Consider the following 20,661-nt stretch of genomic DNA (forward strand, 5'->3'; position numbering starts at 1 on the left):
TTGTGCAGTTTAAAATCAGAAGGGACTGCAAGAGATAGCTACACTCCTGAGCCCTCCCCCACCCCACAACTGCCCCTCACTTTTCCTGACTGTGCCTTTGCCCTGCCATTGTGCTTTATCAAAGCCCATTCTTAATTCCCAGGCTTTGATAGACAAAAGGTTTGCGGGGAGAGGGAAGAATCACAAGTTCAAGAGCCCTTAGAAACTTTTAGGACTTGGGAGGGCACCTTATAAAGCCTGAAGATGGTCTTAAGGTATCAAGGGAAGGATTTCAGTAAATGGAATTCTGTTTGTGGAAATGGTTGAGACGGATACTGTAAGGAGTAGGTCCCGGAAGGGTTAGTCTAACGGAAAGGAACAAAGACCGGTCATTATTTATTGGAAAGTTGGGAGGAAAAGAGATCTGAAACTATAAGATTAAAAACTGTGTAACTTGAAAGGGAAATGTTAAGAAAATTAAAATGGTCTGTAAACATGTGCCAGAGGAAATTATGGCAAAAAAAATGGGGGAATATTGGCATGTGCATGTACCCACTCTCAGTTGAAGAGATTCACTTTTCTTTGAGTTAAATTGATGTAGTAATGTAGTTTCAATTAGAATCTCTTAGAGAAGCACCTAGTTGTAATGGGTAAAGAAAGGCGTGAGAGTCAGAAGGTCATGGGTTCCAAACCCACTCCGCTACTTGTCTGCTGTGTGACCTTCGGCAAGTCACTTTACTTCTCTGGGCCTCATAACCTCATCTGTAAAATGGGGATTGAAACTGCGAGCCCCACATGGCACAGGGACTGTGTCCAACTCGATTTGCTCGTCTCCACCCCAGTGCTTAGTTCAATGCCTGGCACACAGTAAGCACTTAACAAAGGCAACAATTATTATTATAATTATTATTATTAGTTTGATTCAGACGATGTCTGAAACAGGAAGAGTTAAGGGATTGTTTGGCGAAGATACAGGAAGACACATGAAGAATCTGCTCTTTGCTTAATTTTAGAAAGAAGATTTAAATGAGTGTGCAGATGGGATGGACAGAAACAATTTGAAACGGTCACAAAGTCATCTTCCGTACTTCACTCCTAAACCTCCCCCAGATAATGCAGTTATCAAAGCTGGATACTGCGTTAAACAAGGAGCAGTGGTAAGTATTGTAAAATAAGCATTTCCTATTCCAATCAATCTTTTTGCAATTAAGGATAATTATAATAAGAGGATGTATGTGCTTACTATGTGTTTAGTTTTGTATTTTAATGGTATTTGTTAGCACTTACTATGTGCCAGGCCCCGTACTAAATGCTGGAGGTAGGCATAAGTTAATCAGGTTGTACACAGTCCAACCTGTGGGGCTCACAGTCCTAAATCCCCATTTTACTGATGAGGAACTGAGGTACAGAGAAGTTAAGTGGTTTGTCCAAGATCACACAGCAGTCAGGTGGTGGAACCGTGATTAATACCCAGATCCTCTGACTCCCAAGCACTGGGGTAAATATAAGATAGGTCAGACATAGTCCCTGACCAGATGGGGTTAACAGTCTAAGGGGGAGGCAGACAAGTATTGAATCCCCATTTTGCAGATGAGGAAACAGGCAACTGAGGAGTTGAGTGAATTTGCCCAGGGTCACATAACAGGCCAGTGGAGGAGCTGGGATTCGAATCTAGGTCTCCCGACTCCCAGCCCCTGCTACTCACAAATGTCATGTGATTTTCTGAGTAAACTCAATGTTTTCATACTGTGTTCTGCATTATTAAGGTGACTCAATCAGTCAGTCACTTGTATTTATTGAGCACTTACTGTGTGCAAAGCACTCTACTAAGCACTAAGATATTACAATATAACAATAATAAGTTTGACAGTTAAGTTCCTCAGTCATATTTATATTGTAGCATCCTAATAGGAAATGCTAGCTAGCTCTATTCTTCACTACTCCTCAGCACTTTCACTCATCTTAGATTGTTCATAACCCATATGATATACATAATATTTCTAAATATTCTGGCAGCCCATTACTAGATTTTCCAGCATTCTTGTTCTAAATTGGTTGTTAAAAAAAATCATTCTAAAATGTATGTAATATTAGAGATGCCTAAAATTTATTGGTATACATTTCTGGATTAGCATGAAGCCAATCTTGACAAAATATTGAAAAGATCGTTGAGATGCCGGGCTTGTGGAGAAGGGATATTATTGCCCTTGCTTCTAGTTATCAGATGTATTCCCCTGACTCAACATGTTTAGTTATCTGTTGAAAGATAAGATTTTTTTTCCGATATTCTGCATTTCTGATTTCTATTTGTTAGATTAGGAATGAAAGAGTTCAATATTGACATTTCTGTTTTTCTCTCTGATAGATGAAGAACTGGAAGAGAAGATATTTTCAATTAGATGAAAATACAATAGGCTACTTCAAATCTGAACTGGTATGCTTTATAGACATACATTTGTCTTAAACTGTATTTTTCCTCTTGATAAATTGCATTGTGGTGAATTTTCCTGAAGATGGACTATAGTAATAATGTTGGTATTTGTTAAGCGCTTACTATGTGCAGAGCACTGTTCTAAATGCTGGGGGAGATACAGGGTCATCAGGTTGTCCCACGTGAGGCTCACAGTTAATCCCCATTTTACAGATGAGGTAACTGAGGCACAGAGAAGTTAAGTGACTTGCCCACAGTCACACAGCTGACAAGTGGCAGAGCCGGGAGTCGAACCCATGACCTCTGACTCCGAAGCCCAAGCTCTTTTCACTGAGCCATGCTGCTTCCCGATACAGTAAGACTGAAATATGTGTGATCAGCATACGTCACTGTAGGTAAATTGAATATTATCCCAAACTTTAAGCCTCTCGCCCAATTTCCCCTTGTCCCAAAGGCCCCTTGGAGCCCAGAACGAGTGCACCTAAAAATAGAAGGTACAGTTTTCAAGTAAGAGCACTGTAAGAGAGGTAAGTGTCATCAGTAGGATGGCAGGCAGAGCTCTTTTGCAGCTGGTAGATTGTACAAGCCTTAAATCGTATTAGAAGTGACCCTCTGGTCTGTCAGCTCATTGTGGCCAGGAGACGCCTCTCCCAAGTGCTTAGAACAGTGCTCTGTACCCAGTAAGCACTCAATAAATACAGTCAATCAGTGGTAGGTATCGCAGAGCACTGTACTAAGTATTTAGGAGAATAGAGTTGTATGAGCCGTACCTGCCCCCAAGGAGCTTCCGGTGTAGTCTGGGAAGAATATTCGGTGAACAACTCTATTTGGGTCACAGCCGTGCCCCAGTCCACTGAATCCACAGCTAGAGCTAGTATTGTTTGAAGCCATACCCAGGTTTCAGGCACTCCCAGAGATACAACTGGTGTTATTTGATGTAGACAGTCCTGATGTTTCAGCTGAGTACCACCAGCAAGTAAATCCCTCCCCTGCCTCTTCCACACCTGTCCTGAAATTAAACAGCCATTAATAAATCGTGGAGGAAGCTTTGCCTGAGTCTGGAGCAGTGTTTCAAAGTGTAGAAGAGACCTCTAAACCAATAAACAAAGAAGGGGTTGCTCTGGGGAGGCCACTGAATTTAGAAATCGCCCTCTGTACTACCATGTTAACACCATATGGAGTTTAAGCATTGTACTAAGCCCTGGGGAAGATACAAGGTACTTCATGAAGAGAAGAAGAGTGCTCAGACTAAAAGGGACAAATTCTACGATAAAGTTGAAAAGCCACTAACAGTCACCAGAACTAGCTTCTAGTTCTGTGGTCTTCTGCAGATTCAAAACCACCCTATACCTACTCTTTCAGTTACTATTATTGTGGTATGCTTTGAATTACTCTTAGACGAATTAAACAGTAGGCTAGCTCTGTTTATTATTTCAGTATATAGCACACAAAAGAATTTCTTATGATTTTTCCTGAGGTTCTGGATCAGATCCTAATTTGTAATTCCAGTGGAAACTACACCTCCACCAACAACCTTTCATGATACAAATTCATTCTCCAAGAACATAACCCCACTGTATTGTGAGATATGCTAGTCAACTAAACCATCCAGTACCAAAGATTGTTTAGTATTTTCTTAAGGATAATGTCCATGCAGTGTGGCCTAATAGAAAGGACATGGGCCCGAGAGTCAGAGGACCTGGTTTCTGACCCTGGATCCACCACTTACCTGTTGTGTGTCCTTGGGCAAGTTATTTACCTTCTCTGTGTTTGTTTCCACATCTGTAAAATAGGGGTTCCATAATCTCCTTCTAATTTAGACTATTAGCCTTATGTGGGACAGGGACTGTATCCAACCTGATTATCTGCATCTACCCAAGGGCTTATTATAGTTTGCACATTGTAAGTGAATAACAAATTATTGTTGAGAAGAATTGTCACCTTTTCAGATAACCCATTTCAGATTTTTCTCCAAATTTTCCTTCCAGATATCCAGTTGAATCTCTCTTGCTTTAATTCAAATACATTTCTTCTAGTTTTGTTGTCAGTAGGAATGGGTAACTGTAATGGTGCATAAAGCCCCTTCGTGTACTTGAAGATAAATATTAGTTTATTTAAACCTATATTATAAACCTTCATATAAACCTTCAACTGGATTTAGTTGAAGGATTGCTTCCCAACTCTTGCCCATCATTCTTGTTGATGTATCGTAAGATCATATTATGTTATCTCATTGCTGACTCATCTAATTTTTGATCGACTGGTGAATTCCAGATCTTTTTCTGCTGGACTTTTGTTTAGTAATTCTTTCCCCATCCCATTTATGAGGGTTTTTGGGGTTCCCCCCCCCCCCATTGTTCTATGTTGCATTTGTTCCTATTCAATTTCATCCTGTTTTGAAATACCATTTTTCCCATTGGCATAAATCTAAGTCACTCTGAACCTTGTCCAGTTCTTAAATTCATTCATTCATTTTTATTTTATTTTGTGTTAATTGGTTACCATATTCCCAGCACTATACTAAACACTGGGATAGATACAGGTAATCATGTTGGACACAGTCCATGTTCCACTTGGGGCTAACAATCCTAATCCCCATTTTACAGATGAGATAACTGAAGGCCAGAGAAGTGAAGTGACCTGCTCAAGGTTACAGAGCAAACCAGTGGCGGAGCTGGGATTAGAACCCATGTCCTTTGAGCTCCCTGGCCCACGTTCCAAACTGGAAATATGTTGTCCATTTTCCAAACTGGAAATATGTTATTCAAGGTTTAAGAAAAGGCAGCTTTACTGGAGTGAAGATATGTCACCACTTTGAAAATGGTCTTTTTTTTTTTAACATAATGATTTGTCAACAGAACAAGTACAGAGTATATCAATTGGGAAGCAATGTGGCCTAGTGGAAAGAGCACAGGCCTAAGAGTCAGGACCTGGGTTCTAATCCCAGCTCCACCACTTGTCTTCTCTGTGAACTTGGACAAGTCACTTAACTTCTCTGTGCCTCAGTTACTTCATCTGTACAATGGGGATTAAGAATATGAACCAACCCCATGTGGGACAGTGGATTGTATCCAACCTGATTAGTTTGTAACTACCCCAGCATTTAATACAGTGCCTGGCACATAGTAAGTGCTTAACCAATACTGTAAAAAGAAAAGAAAAAGTCAGCCTGGAATTCCCCAAGAGATCCTAAGGCGATTGGACCAGAGGAACATAAGCACCAGAATGCTTGCAGAAAAGTAGAAAGGATCATGGGGGACAGAATGCGGAGTTCCCGAAGAAAATGGGGTAAAGGAAAGAGGAAGGAATTTTGGATTGGAGCTCTCTTATCTTTGATACCTTATTTATTTGAGAGTTTAGTTTTTTGTGAAAAAAATCCAGAAAATTTTGACTTTCATGTCAGTATTTGGGTGGGTCCTGGTTGTGGGGAAGGAGCTAAGACTTCTCTGAGCTTCCAACAACTTAATCTTGTGAGGGAGGGCGGTTGTTTGGAACCCAAATGATCCCCTTGCCATTTCAAAGTGCCTGTGTGAGACCCATTATGTGGGAGTAGTGGCCTAAGCAGGTGGAGGATTGGGGTTTTCTTGACAGAGGTCCCCATTCCTGGTAGGGAAAACCCAGAGGGCTTTAAGGATCCTGCAAGCTCCTAGGCTTCGAGCCCGGACCTGGGAGTTAGAGCACCTGGGTTCTAAACCTGGCTCTGCCACCTGCCTGCTGGGTAGACTTTGGGCAAGTCACTCAACTTCTCTGCTTTCCTCATATGTAAAATGGGGATTTAATGCTTGTTCTCCCTCCTCCTTGGGCTGTGATCCCAATGTGGGATAGGGACTGTGTCCCACCTGATCATAGTATATCTTACCCCAGTGCTTGCCACATAGTAAGCCCTAATTAAATAGCTTTGGATATCCTAGCCTTCTCCCGAGAACTCCAGTAGCCAGTTGGACTAAAAGGAGGGCTTTGGAAACCATGGCCTGCTACATTCCCTAGGGTTGGCAGGTGGTGTTCTGTATTCAGAAGCTTTTGACTGCAGTGGTTAATAAAGCCATAGTTAAGCCACCTGCTTGACAGGGGAATATGCAGAGCCCATGGGGAAAAGAGCAGTGTGTAAATCTATGAGTACCTCATAAATTGATTTGAAGATAGAAAAATATGCCAGAAAGTACACTCACAGAGGAACAGATCCACAGACCAGGTAATAAAACTGCATAAAAACATTAGTTTTTTCAATTAGGCTTCACTAATGCTCAGGCCCCACTTCCCTTAATCCAGAAGTGAGTTTTTATTTTCTGAGGTAGCAAAAGGCATTAAAGGTTCTAGGTTTACCTCCTGAGGGGTTTTTTTTGTGATACTTGCACATTTTATAGATTACAAATTCATTAAATGTTAGAGCTGTGAATATTACATGTTAGCTCTCCCAAATATTCCAGAAAATGTATCTTCATCTAGGTCCACAAACAGTGGGTATTCTAGTTCTGACCTTTTAAGGATGTTACTCATGTTATTCTGAATGACTAACAGCAAAATTACAATTTGAACACACAATGCCAGTTAATGAATCTGAATCTTAAAATGTATTTTTTTCAAAGAGTAATATCTTGGGTTTCTTGTTTGGTTGTATTTTTTTCTTTTTCACAGGAAAAAGAACCTCTCCGGATAATACCACTTAAAGAGGTTCATAAAGTCCAGGAATGTAAACAAAGGTGAGGAATACTCATTGTATAACTTGCCTAAAGTTGCTTCAACGGTAATCTAAGCTTTACCTTTAATTAAATTTATGTATGGTCAGAAGCAGCTTGGCTTAGTAAAAAGGCATGGGCCAGGGACTCACAGGATCTGGGTTCTAATCCTGGGTCTGCCACTTGTCTGTTGTGTGACCGTGAGCAAGTCACTTACCTTCTCTGCATCTTACCCCATCTGTAAAATGGAGATTAAGACTGGAAGCTCTATGTAGGACCATGTCCAACCCAATTATCTTGTACTTACCCTAGGACTTAGTACAGTGGCTGGTACATAGTAAGCCTTTAACAGATACCATCAAAAAAAAATGCTAGATAGGGGAGAAATAATAGATTCTCACCTCTGCTGGTGTTTCTCCAAAATTCAATCAGAAAATTTTAAAATAACAGATTAATCAGTATACATTTTTTAAAATATTGAAAGCCTTCTTTACATTTATCTCAGAAAATTTCTCTGAAGACAAATCTGAGTATTTAGACCTACTGGGCTCAAGTTGGATGTTGAACAAAGTAGAATGAGTTATAGTGTGATTTGGGGTTGCTGCATTTGATTTTTTTTAATTTAAATTATAAATTATTGTGAAGGAGATTCTTTTAAAATGTTCTATGTGCTTTAAGTTTTAATTTGATGCAGAATTGAACAAGTGAAAGGAATAACACTCGCAATTCACTGCTCTGTGAAAATAACTGGATTTTTTTGTGTCCACAGTGATATTATGATGAGGGACAATCTCTTTGAAATTGTAACAACATCTCGCACCTTCTTTGTTCAGGTAAAACTTAATCAGTTATTGATTTTTTTCCATAAGAAGGAGCTCCTAGAACATACAGTACAGACCAGCAGTTGACAGAATAAGAGATATGTTTGAAACATTCAAAATAGGAAAGTATTTTTTCTTCCTGGTGATGCAAGTTTGATCAGTTTGTGGCAAAGATGTATCTCAATACTTTCTGGAACATTCAATAAAATGTATGGTTTGGTTTAATTATGGGCTTAAAATAACATTTTTTGTTTAATACTATTTCAGGTGACTCTAACCATCAAAGTAGCTAGGCAAGACTTTTTCCTTTAAATATTAACTCTGTGCATTTAACAAATAAGGCAAAGCCACATGGCAGGGACCACCAGGGTTTCACAGTCTTAAGCATAGATATTCCCCAACCCCCACGCCTTTCCCCAGCAGCATGGCGTATACAGGCTACAGGCTGGCGGGTCATGTCCTTTGGCAGTACAGATTCTCATTCCGAGCGGAGAGGGCAGGGAAACATGCAAAAGACAGGCACAAATTTTCATTCGCTTCCTCTTCTTGACTTAACCGTATCTGCATTTTGCAGAAAAAGAACAGACTGCAATTGGATAAGACAAATATAGATAGATGGGGAAGAGGGATACATGTGAGACAGGGAATGGCGAGGAAAGCGGAGCAGAGGGAAAGAAGGTGGGATAGGAAAAAGAAGAAATCAGGAGTGATGAGTTGCAAGCAGAGTAGCTGACCAAAAAAAGGAAAGAAAAATCCATCAGTTTTAGTTACTGAGCGCTTACTTTGTGCAGAGCATTGTACTGAGCGCTTGGGAGAGTATAGTATAGCAGAGTTGGTAGAAATGTTCCCTGCCCCAAACGGGATTATAGTCTAGATTATGGGTATATATATAAGTGCTGTGGTTGAGGGAAGGGTGAATAAAGGATGCAAATCCCATAAATGGTGCAAAAAGAAGAGGGAGAAGAGGAAATGAGAGCTTAGTGAAGGTTTCTTGGAGGAGATGTCCCTTTAATAAGGCTTTGAAGGTTGGGAGAGATCGTCTGCCTGGAGAATGTCATCTCGCTGCAAGAGATTGGCAGTGAGATAGATGAGATTGAGGCACAGTGAGTAGGTTGGCATTAGAGGAGCAAAGTGTGCAGGCTGGGCTGTAGTAGGAAAGCAACAGTCAGTCAATCATTTATTGAGCGCTTACTGTGTGCGGAGCACTGTACTAAGCACAAGGTAAGTAGGAGGAGGCAAGGCGATTGAGTACTTTAAAGCCGATGATAAGGAGTTTCTGTTGGATGTGGAGGGGGATGGGCAACCACTGGAGGTTGTGGAGAAGTGGGGAAACATGGACTGAATGTTTTTCTAGAAAACTAATATGGACAGCGGAGTGAAATATGGACTGGAGTGGGGAGAGACAGGAAGCAGGGAGGTCAGCAAGGAAGCTGATGCAGTAATCAGGCAGGATGGGGTAAGTGCTTGAATTAACAAGGTAGCAGTTTAGACGGAGAGGAAAGGGTGGAATTTAGCAGCGTTGTGAAGGTCGAACTGACGGCAATTAGAGTAACTTATGAGGGTCGAATGAGAGAGATGGGTCGAAGATGGTTATGGGCTTGCGAGACAGGAAGGATGGTGGTACTCTCAACAATGACAGGGAAAGTCATGCGGAGGGCGGGTTGTGTAGGAAGATGAAGAGTTTTGTTTTGGACACCTTAAGTTGGAGCTGTCAACAGGACATCCATGTAGAGATGTCCATGGAGGAAATGAGAGGCTGTAGAGAAAGCGAGAGATCAGGGCTAGAGATGTAGATTTAGGATTTATTAAATAGAGGTGGTAGTTGAAGCCATGGGAGTGGGTGTAGATGGAGAATAGAAGGGGATCCAAAAATGAACCTTGAGGGACTCCCACTGTTAGGGGTGGGAGGCAGAAAAAGCGAAAGTCTGGGAAAACCGGTCCTGTGGAGAATGAACAGCAGAGGGGGAGAAAAATGTATAAGGAGAGGCTTGCCAGGAAGTTAAAAAACAGAGGCGAGATGAAATGTGAATTACAACAAAAACAGAGGAAAGTAAAGTGTCAAAGGAAAAGAAGGGGAACTCATCTTCCCACCCAATCCCTGTCCTCCCCAATCTTTCCAATCATTCATTCATTCAATCATTTATTGAGCGTTTACTGTGTGCAGAGCACTGTTCTCAGTGCTTGGGAGAGAATGATATAACCACAAACAGACATATTCCCTGCCCACAGTGAGCTTAAGGTCTAGAAGGAGAAAGTCACTGAAGCCAACACCATCCTCCCTGTTTCACAAGCCTATAATCTTGACATTATCCACAATTCCTCTCTCTTATTCAGCCCAGGTATTCATTCTGTCACCAAGCCCTGTTGATTCTGCCTTCACAACATCACTAAAATCTGCCCTTTCCTCTCCCTTCCAAACTGCTGATCCACTTATATCCCACTGACAATTGCATCAGTCTCCTCACTGACCTCCCTGCCTCCTTTCTTTCCCCACTCCAATCCATTCTTCACTCTGCTGTCCATATCATTTAAAAAAAAAAATTAAGTCCATCTTCCCCCACTTTTCAAGAGCCTCCAAAGGCTGCCCATCCCCCTCAGCATCAAGCAGAACTCTTTCCATCAGCTTTCAGACATTATCAGCTCATCCCCTCCTACTTTACCTTGCTGATTTCCTACTACAACCAAGTCTGCACAGTTTGCTCCTCTAACTGATTCCTTGTCCTCCCACTGGCTTGGAACTCCCTCCTTTGTATATGACAGATCACCAACTCTCACCGCCTTTAAACCTTATTAAAATCACATCTCCATACTCCCTCTCCCTTCTTCGTTGCCTACGATCTTCGTTCTGTATCCTTTAAGCATTTGATAATCACCTCAGTTTCACCCCCACAGCTTGCATATCTTTAATATATTTTAATGTCTGCCTCTTCCTCCAGACTGTAAGCTCTTTGTAGGCAGGGAACTTGTCTACCAACTCTTGTATTTTTCTCTCCCAAGTGCTTAATACCGTGCTCTGCACACAGTAAGTGTTCAATAAAAAACATTGATTGATTGATTGCTTTAGCAAGGGATGGAAAAAGTGTAGGTCTACTATCGTAGCAGCCGGCAGCAAGTGCCAATTGGCTGTGCACCAGCTCAGATCGACCCTCTTCGGCTCTTCCACACTAAATTGCCTCAAGAGTGCTGATGTCAAATTGTGTCTGGTTAATGAGTTAGATATCACTGGACTCGCACAGATTCTGTGACTCTTTTTCTTTGAATTGTCACTAAGTGATATCTGTAGAGTTTGGCTGTAGCACCATTCTCACCTTTAAATTAAGAAACTAAACTAATAGTACTTCCAAAAATATTATTCAGAAGTGGTCTGAATATATTTTTATTTTACACTTGTCTGTATTACTTTTTAAAAATCGTCACAGGAACTATGTGATCAGCTGCATCTCTTGCCTTTTATAATGTTTTTTTGTTTTTTCCTTCAATCTCCTTTAGGCTGACAGTCCAGAAGAAATGCATAGCTGGATTAAAGCGATTTCTGGAGCTATTGTAGCACAGCGGGGACCTGGAAGATCAGCAACTTCTGTATGTTTTCTGTCTCCTGAGCCTTTAATACTCTTCTAGATGGTTCCCCACTTACCCATTAAATCCAGTGGTTTTCTTTCCTTTCTCTCTAACTATTCTTTCTTGCCTTTCCGTTGGTGGTGAAGTATATATGCATGAAGTCTTTCTTACCGATTGGACTAGCAAAAAATTAATGCATTTCTGATTTAATACTTCCTCTGAGTGTTATCTGTATTTACCTTCTGCTGTGCATTGTTTTGCCTTCAATGCACAGGCAGGGCAACTGCTGAGTGTGAACATTTTTCCTGGCTTAGTTAAGAGTAGGAACTTAGTTAAGAGTAGGAACTAACTTTCATTAGGTTTGAAAAAAATCAACCTCACTAATTCTAAATATTCTTATAAAGGTTACTGAAATTCATAACTAAATTAATGAAAATGTAGTTTTGTCAGGAAATAATTTTAATATTCTTAGAATCAATTATCATCTTGAATAGAGTTTTTAGTCAGTGAGGTAGAGGTGCTATATATTCATGTTCCTTGCAAAAGAAAAGTGGGATTTATTTATTAAAAGGTGAATTAGAAGCCTTATTCTGTAGAGAACCACTGAATTCCGTCCAGGATTTGGCCTTAAGTTGTGAAAATAAGTTGGAGAGTGAGTGGAGCTAATGAGAGAAATTTTTGGGAAGAGGCATGTCTTGAACTGTGATTAAAAAGGAGAGGGCTTTAGTAAGACCTACAGGTGCAGGAAGGCTTTCATTAGAAAGCTGTTATTAAATATGTAGAAAAAACCCAAATTTTCTGCTTAGCAGAGCCTGCCTAAAAGATTCATTTTGGGCAGTCTGCACCATGATTAATGCCCAAGCGATTTGTGACAGGTATCTTCTTCTTGTTTATCCCGACCTGCCATGCATATGTCAAGAGATGATAGCCCGTCAAAATTAATCATGCCACAATCTCTTGAGGGATGGCATTTAGATCAGGTTTTGAGCTAGCCCACAAGAGCCTTATGGAGGAGTGGCTGGGAGAAAATTCCACTATGAGGGGCAAGGAAGAGACTAGCTCTTCCCAACCTAGCTCAACAGGAAATCAGGGCCAGCTTCTCAAGCCTCATCTCTTGGGCCCTTCTAATATTTTGCCCCTCAAGTTCCTGCAGACCACACCTTCTCCCACAGCCATTCACCCTCACTGTATTCCTTTCCTCCCCCCCCCCCCCGCAAAGTCCCCCCTCTACCTCCTCTCTCCTTCAGCCACCACCCCCGTGGCTTTTGAGAGGTCCTTTATGCTATTCCAGGTCCTCGAAACATACAGATTCACAAACGGGACCTGAGCACGGGACGAGAGTGCTTATTATAGAAGATAAGGATTTAATCACTGTAAAAATAATAATAATAATAATATGTCAGGGTTGAGCATTAGTTGTAATAATGTTGTAAATTTCTTTGTGGACTATATAAAAGACCTTTAAGAAAAACTGAAGAAAAAAACCAAGCTCACCATTTTTTCACTGTTTCCATATTTACCAAGAATAAAGAGGCTCTGAGCAAAAGGAACCTGTTGAATAACAGAATTTGTACTTGTGCTATTTTCAGTTTTGTTCAGAGCCTGATTTTTAATCTTGACCTAATTCCTTTCATTCCAAGGGCTTGGGTTAATTTGTTGTGCTATTATAACAGCAATACACTGGGGGCTTTAACAAAACTCTTAGAAAATATATTTAATTGTATGTTTCCATCCAAGTAGCCATTTGCGTTAAGGGTGTCAGAGAACCACAGCGTTCATCCAATGGCTAATATCTGGCAGGAAGACTGAAGGTCGATGGCAGCTTTGATTCCTATTCTGGGTCCAGTGTATGCTGAGCATAGTTGCAGCTCAAACATCAATGTGTTGTCCTTGTTCTGTCATTCTGACGACAGAGGATCAGAATGCAGTTAGAGGGAAGGGAGAGTAAGGGAAAATGAAAGTAGGAATTGGGAAAAAGAGGAGACAACTGAAAAATTCCCAAGAAAGCCAAAAATCAATCGATTGTATTTTTTGAGTGCTTTCTGCATGCAGGGCACTGTACTAACAGCTCGGAGAGTACAATACAACAGAATTCGGAGACATGTTCCTTGCCCATTAACCAGCTTAATCTCTCCAAGAGACAAATTGAAAAGCAGTCACAGAGAGGGTGGGGGTAGAGGGATAGTGAGGCAATCAGAAAAGGGAAAGAGCAGAAATAATGACAGACTGAAAGAGAAAAATGCAAGAGAATGATTTTACAACTTGTCATTAATAAAAGTGAAGTTGTTCCTGGCAGTAGTTAGTATTAGGATGTTGACAGCAAAGAAGGAAGAGCCTACAGATAGATTGTGGGGGTTAGGCTCTAGAGGTTTCAAGAAAATAGAGAACAGGCAAAGTGAATGGAATAAAAAAATCAGAAAAGCCAGAATACAAGTAGGAGAGAATAACACTTCATTTTGTTAGGGCAGGAAGCAGAGAATGATCATTCTGTGAGGCTCAAAAGAAAATAAGAAAGGCAGGAAAAGATCAGGGTGAGAGAAGAACACACACATATCTGTGATGGAGAATGGTTATTTAATTCCTCCTAGAGGAATTAATTCCTCTAGTGATCTGTCCCCAGTGAAGGGTGAGAAAATTCTCAAGTATCACGAACTTCTGAACCTTCATCTGGGGAGTTCAGTAAGGTGGTGTCCTGCTTCTTTCTGTCCATGGGATGTTCTCAGGTCAGAGTTTCATCAGGGATGGTTTTCTTTCCCCTCCCCACCCTCGCAAGCAGCAGATGTGCATGAAACACAGTGGACTTGTTTTTACCTTCTTCTCAACATTAAATCATTTGATCCTTGTGTTCTTTTGACTACCTAAGCTCTTTCTTTTACAGATGATAACTGTATAATTGACTAGTGCTCCGTGTAACGTTTTCCAACATTCCAGTATGAGACTCTCTGCAAAAACAGTGACTGTTGGGGAGAAGAGAGGATGGCGAGGGTATTCGTGTTTGTGCTTTGTGGTGGGGGCAAACTGGGTAATCCAGCTCATGACTCTCAGCAACACTTTCTCTCTCTCTCTTCCTCCCTTTCCCAAGTATAGGTCAACTCTAATCTTAGCTTTGCACTGTGTTCCAGATGCGGCAGGCCAGAAGGCTGTCGAATCCTTGTATACAGAGGTATACAGCAAGAACTGGTGAATGCAGCACGTATGTGGGGTCTGATGTAAACTTGCCTTCTTAGGAGAGGGCTAGGACTTACAACACTACTTAACAACTTACATAAAGTTGAGTTAACTCAACCCTCTTTTGCAGTTACCATAACCTCCTTTGTTAACACTAACTCATCCACTGTTTTACACCAGTCAGCGGGTTGACGTACGCATCGAAAACCTTCAAATTGGCTCTGTGATGTAAGACGATTCCCCCATCTGATGTGGTGTAAAAGTTGCCCATCTGTAAAACGAAATTGGACTCTAGTTTCAATTGAATTTAGTTCCTTTGGGAGTTCCTATTTCCATTCATCCATCCTACTGAAAAGTGTTGCAAGTAATTCAAGTCTACTTCCAAACTAGAGACCAGATGGGTGCAAATTCAGCTATGCAAATCTACCTTAAAAACTGCACAGTACGAGAGCCTGCTTGGCATTTGTAAAGTTTAGGTGGAAAGGTAGCCTCCAAATGGCAAATGCTTTTGTTTTATAGACATTTGTAGCTTTTTTGCTTTCAAAGCCATTCTTGTCATAATTACCTGAGCTGTGAAATTACAACCAGTTAGAATAATCATGCTTAAAAAAAATCACTGGGTGAGATTTAATTAAGAATTATAGTAAAATGGCCTATATCATTGCGTCATTTCATTTTGTGCTATCAGAATTTAAAATTTACCTCAAATTGAAGTCGATGTTGAAATAAAAGAAATAGAAGCTCCATCTGAGGCATTCAACTACCTGATGAAATCCTCTGTAGACTTTTTACGATGTTTTTTTCGGGGGGCGAGGGGAAGAAGAATGGGAAAGCAGGTACCCTGTCTTTCCCCGTAGCATGACGATCGGATACTCTCATACGCTTCAGTAGAATGAGAATGTGGTTGATGATTAAGATAAGATGAAAAGACTGTGAATATCCTTTAAAACTCATCTCTTTAAGCACAGTTCAACTGCCAATGGAACCCTTGATTCAGTAAAACTCAGCTTGGGCTTTCTAGATCCTCCAAATGAGGAAAGCTGTCTCTTGGCTGAAATGGGTGTTGGCTGTCTGCTACACACTCACCCTGCTTTATTGCTTTCGTGGCTTGAAGCTTGCAGTGTGTTTGTTCTCTGTTTTTTGTTGTTGTTTTTCAGAGAATAAAGTCTCACACTGAGTTACTAACCTGTCACTGGTGACTGACTGATGGTGTGTCTGATCAACACTCCTCTTTACAGGAGCATTCCAGCTGTCCTTCAGACTCCTCTGCTTTCCGTGCCACAGCAGCCCCCTCACATTCCGCAGCCTCTCGCAACAACTCTCTGGTCTCAAGCTTTACCGTGGAGAAGCGAGGATTTTACGAATCTCTTGCCAAGGCCAAGCCAGGGAACGTCAAGGTCCAGACTGTCTCTCCAAGAGAACCAGCTTCCAAAGTGACTGGGCAAGGCCCCTTGGAACCGCCAAGTGAAAATGGCCCTCAGGAAAAGGATTCTGACCCCGGGGATCCGGAACGGAACTTCGGCCCAGTGGATCTGGATGATGCGAGCCTTCCAGTTAGTGATGTGTAGTGGAGGAAATGCTTAGAGACTGATCTACCCGAGGGTCCTTCAATAACTTCTGGGCCCAGGGGTTTCTAGCCAAAGAATAAGAAAAAGAAAAGGGGGGAAATGCAATGTTGTGTGGATATATAGATATATACATTTATGGGTTCTGGTGGGTTCGAATGGAGAATGGACATTGTATTTTTCTCCCTGTCCTGGTGATCAATCACCTTAAAATGGGGGAGGAGCCTCACTCATGCAGTGCATACAGTTCTTGAGTGTGTCTAGGTACCAACATCTGTAGAGCTTTTCTGGCCTCATTTGAGCAGTTACAATTTTTGACCATTTTTACTATAGGTTTCAATCTGTGGAAAAAATGAGTCGGTTTCAACACTAAATATATTATAAGAATGTTAAAGCACACCTGGGGATTTTTTTTTAATCCTTTTAAAAAAAAAGATAGGCTTGACTATTTTGTGTGTGTGTTCCCACACACAGTAAATTATGTAGGTTCTGATTAGTTTCTACTCTGGAAGCATCGGCAGGCCAAGATTTCTCTATTACTTAGAATTTTGCCAGAGGTGCTTTAAAATTTGCGTTAGGAAGCTAGCGTTACTATTTCCGATATTTAAAAATATTTTTGATGCGCACCACTCTCCCGCGGTGAGCTCTTCTTTGTCTTTGATTTTTAGTTTTTGCACATTGAATCCTATTGGACCACCAAGTGTTTTGATTGAGGGGAATGGGTTGAGGCCTGGGGTTTAAAGGAGATCAAAATACTGCATCTTTGATATTTGAACTTACTACTAGATTTTATATTGTATTTTGTCAGGCTTTGCAAGTTACTACTTATGAAATAATAAAAATTCTATTGTTTGGTATCTGTTTTCTGAGAGATTTTAATTTTCTTATCAATGTTTTGTGAACACTTCTTCTTTCTATATTTGGATCAGTGAAAGACCTCAAGTTTATTTTTTTGGAGTGACATGACAGATGATGAACATTTGTTCATAATCCTACTATTGTGGCCTGTAATTTTTGTGCACTAATAATCTATATTCAAGTGCCTGTGTCGTCTCATTTTGTTTTTTACATTTTGAGATTGATGTGTGTACAGTTCTACTTTACTGGTTTTAAACCTTGGGATTAAATTGTTTTTGAAAGTTAAAGTTTGTGTAAGACTATTTAAGGTATTAATGTTTTTGTTTTTGTTTTTTTCCGCTAGGGGAATTCCAGGATGCTGGCATTGCATCTGCTAGCTGTGCAATATGTATGTTTTTCAGATATAATTCAGGTTATATGTCACATGGGGGTGTCATAAATGCAAACAACTCCATTTAAGAACCTTTGAATTACAATGTTTAATTAGATAGGATCATTTTAAGTCTAGATTGAGCATGTACTATTTTGTGGTTCAATCTCGAAAGATGCCTGCCTAAACCAAACAAAATCTTGAATTTAATGTGCTGCTTTTTTTTGTGATTCAAACTTTTTAGTTTGGCAATACGACTTGTTTTGGAAATTAATAGATTTCTGTCCCAAAGTTTCGTTTTCTAAGTTGGACTTATGACATAAGTTGTCTACTAAAAGACTGCGATCCAAAGGTTAAGCAGTCTTTCCAAAACCAAGGTAGACTAAACTTCAGTTGAAAAAGCAGATTACAGAAGAACTATTCAGTTGTCATAATCATAAGCTAACCTGTTTTTTGTGTTCTATTTATAATTAAAAGAAAATGTCCTTTGTTAACTACATGTGAAAACTAACCATAGAATGGAACCTTTTAGCCAGTTTTAAATAAAGCAGATTTAAATGTTGGATAAAGAATAATAGCTCTTCTGAAATACTCCTTTTCATGAGCATGTGATATTTTGCATTAATGTTTTTATTGTACTTTTAAAACCGAAATTCACTCTCTTTGGTACAGCTTTTACACTGCATGTTCATCTTGGTATATTTTGGTATTGGCAGCTTAACGTAATGGGTGGCGGCCAAGCTTTTAGCTCCATTTAGGGACTTTCTAATAGAACTGCTCTGGTAGTTCAGTAGCATAGGACAAGTATTCTTGTGGTTGGTAATTGTCAGGGTCACCTAATACTAGGTTTTCAAATCTATGAAAATGGTTAAATTATTTTCAAACCTGTGCCATTTCTTGTAGATATAACACATTTGAATGGTCAATAAATTAGTTTGAATACCCGAATAGTGGCCGCTTTCTTTCGGGATGTCGTTCCTGTTTCCTTCGAAATGGAAAGAGTATATTTTATGTAGAACAAGTACGCGGGTTTCCGTTCCCCAGTTCCTCTGCCCACCCCGGCTCCTCCACCACCCTCCAACTGGCCCCATCATCCCTACGAACACCCATTCCACCTCATAGCCACTTCCAAACCCTTGAACGCACCCACTATTCTGGTGGCTCAGGGGAGATGGGCTGGAGTGAGGTGGCAGGAATGTTTCGGAACTCCGTAGGCTCAACCATGAGAGCATCTTCCTTGCTTCCAGCCTCTCAACCTTCCCCAGAACTCCATAAGCTCAAGCATGAGAGTATCTGTCTTGCTTCCAGCCTCTCGACCTTCCCACATCCCTTTAACTCCCTGTGTACGTGACCGTACCACACTGATCCTTGGATTTCTTCCTTCAATGGGGAAACTACATCTAACAGGTTCCATAGAACCCCCTGGCCTTTGAAACCCTCCACCTTTTACATCTTCAAAGTCTGAGAATCCCATCTACTCCCAACTAATTTCCACTACCCCGGTCCCGTCATCCCAACGGTCTCTGTTTTTGCACTTGGGTCTATATTGATTTACGTACTCCATTTATTCACTTGTACATGCTCTTGAAGTGGTACCAGTTGAATCCTGCTCCTGCTGTATAAATACAGTTTGATTACCCGTCTCCACCATTCAATATGGGTAAGATCCTTGAGAGCAGGAGAAATGTTCTATATCCACTCTACTCTCCCAAGCACCTACTGAGCATTAGGCAGTCAAGTAGTGTTGAATGAATGAACGAACGAACGAGAGAACCACCACACAACAGGAAAATGGAACTTGAAGTGGGTGGTCGGCAGTGTCGAAGGCAGCTGAGATGTCGAGGAGGATTAGGATGCAGCAGAGGCTTTTGCATTTGGCAAGAAAGAGATTGACCTTTGAGAGGTTGGTTTCTGTGAAGTGAAGGGGGCGAAAGCCAGATTGGAAGGGGGTCAAGGAAAGAATCGGAGGACAGGAATTTGAGACAGCGGGAGCAGACAACTCATGGAGAGAAATGGTTGGAGGGAGATGAGGTGATAACCGGAGGGAGCCATGGGGTTGAGGGAGGTTTTTTTTTAGGGTAGACATGAACATGTTTGAAAGCAGTGAGGAAAAAGCCATTGGAGAGCAAACAGGATATTAGGGAGGGAAGAAGGGAGGGGGCGAGAGTTTCAATAAGATGGGGTTGGATGAGTAGGTGGAGTGGGTAGATTTTGAGAGACAGAAGGACATCTATGCTGCTAGGAAAGAGGGAGAGTTGAAGACCCTGATGTTGTCAATTTTCTTAATACAGTGGCCAGGTCACTGGGGGCAAAGGATTGGGGTGGGGGTGGTTGGGGGAGCAGGACCTGAAGAGGGAGTTAAAGGTCTGGAACGACTGGCGAGGGTGATGGGCTTGGGAGTCAATAAGGGTGGGGAAATCATTTTTCCAGGCAGAGGACAGGGCAGAGTTAAATGCATGCAAGGAGAAACTTGAAGTGGACAAAGTCAGCCAGAAATAACCATTACTAGAATCTGGTGTGGGTGGTAGTGACGGATGATTCCAAGGAAGGGAAAGAACGGGATGGGGGAGGTAGAATGGTGCGAAAGCAGCATTGTGGAATGAGAATCTCCTTTCCCAGTGAGTCTGGGGGAGTGGGAGAAGATGAGGCCCCCTCTGGAGAGAACCAGCAGGGGTGACCCCGTTGTCAGGTTTCAATGATGATGAGGAACAGTAACGCTTGGGTCAAGAAGAGCAGCATGGTGTAGTGGATAGAGCAGAGGCCCGGGATCTAGAAGCTCCTGGGTTCTAATACTGGCTCTGCCACTTGCCTGCTGTGTGACCTTGGACAAGTAACTTCACTTCTCTGTTCCTCAGTTACCTCATCTGTTAAATGGGGATAGAGACTGGGAACCCCACAAGGAACAGGGCCTGTGTCCAACTTGATTTGCTTTTATCCACCCCAGCGCTTAGTACAGTGCCTAGCACATAGTAAGCACTTAAATGCCATCATTATTATTATTATTAGGAACAGGCCACACTAGGTGGTGGCTGTGGAGGGGAGTTTGGGGGGAGAGTACGGCATGAGAGATGGGGAGGTTTGGATGGGAGTGAGTTGACCAGGACCACCGCAAGGAGAGGGGGACGAGGGGTGGCTTGACAAGGATGGGTTGGGGAGGAGATGTGAGAAAGATGCAAGGCATATATACATATATATAAAGCGTGGCTCAGTGAAAAGAGCATGGGCTTGGGAGTCA

General features: G+C 41.4%; 1 protein-coding gene across 8 annotated transcripts in view; it reads left to right on the top strand.

The window, feature by feature from the left end:
• The window catches only part of PLEKHA1 (pleckstrin homology domain containing A1), a 67,649-nt gene extending 49,275 nt beyond the window's left edge, over positions 1–18,374 (top strand). For 5 of the 8 annotated variants that reach the window (XM_029080558.2, XM_029080560.2, XM_029080557.2 and 2 more), the window contains 6 exons: positions 993–1,136; positions 2,345–2,413; positions 7,046–7,110; positions 7,856–7,919; positions 11,397–11,486; positions 15,872–18,374. In XM_029080558.2, coding sequence (XP_028936391.1) covers positions 993–1,136; positions 2,345–2,413; positions 7,046–7,110; positions 7,856–7,919; positions 11,397–11,486; positions 15,872–16,201 — 762 coding nt within the window. In that variant the 3' untranslated portion in view covers positions 16,202–18,374. Of the gene's footprint in view, positions 1–992; positions 1,137–2,344; positions 2,414–7,045; positions 7,111–7,855; positions 7,920–11,396; positions 11,487–14,587; positions 14,659–15,871 lie in introns of all 8 variants that reach the window. The other 3 variants (XM_039914285.1, XM_029080562.2, XM_029080561.2) reach the window with 2 other exon arrangements.
• Positions 18,375–20,661: the final 2,287 nt, after the last annotated feature.

Source organism: Ornithorhynchus anatinus, chromosome 16 (assembly GCF_004115215.2).
Source record: "Ornithorhynchus anatinus isolate Pmale09 chromosome 16, mOrnAna1.pri.v4, whole genome shotgun sequence".
Classification (NCBI taxonomy): Eukaryota; Metazoa; Chordata; class Mammalia; order Monotremata; family Ornithorhynchidae; genus Ornithorhynchus; species Ornithorhynchus anatinus.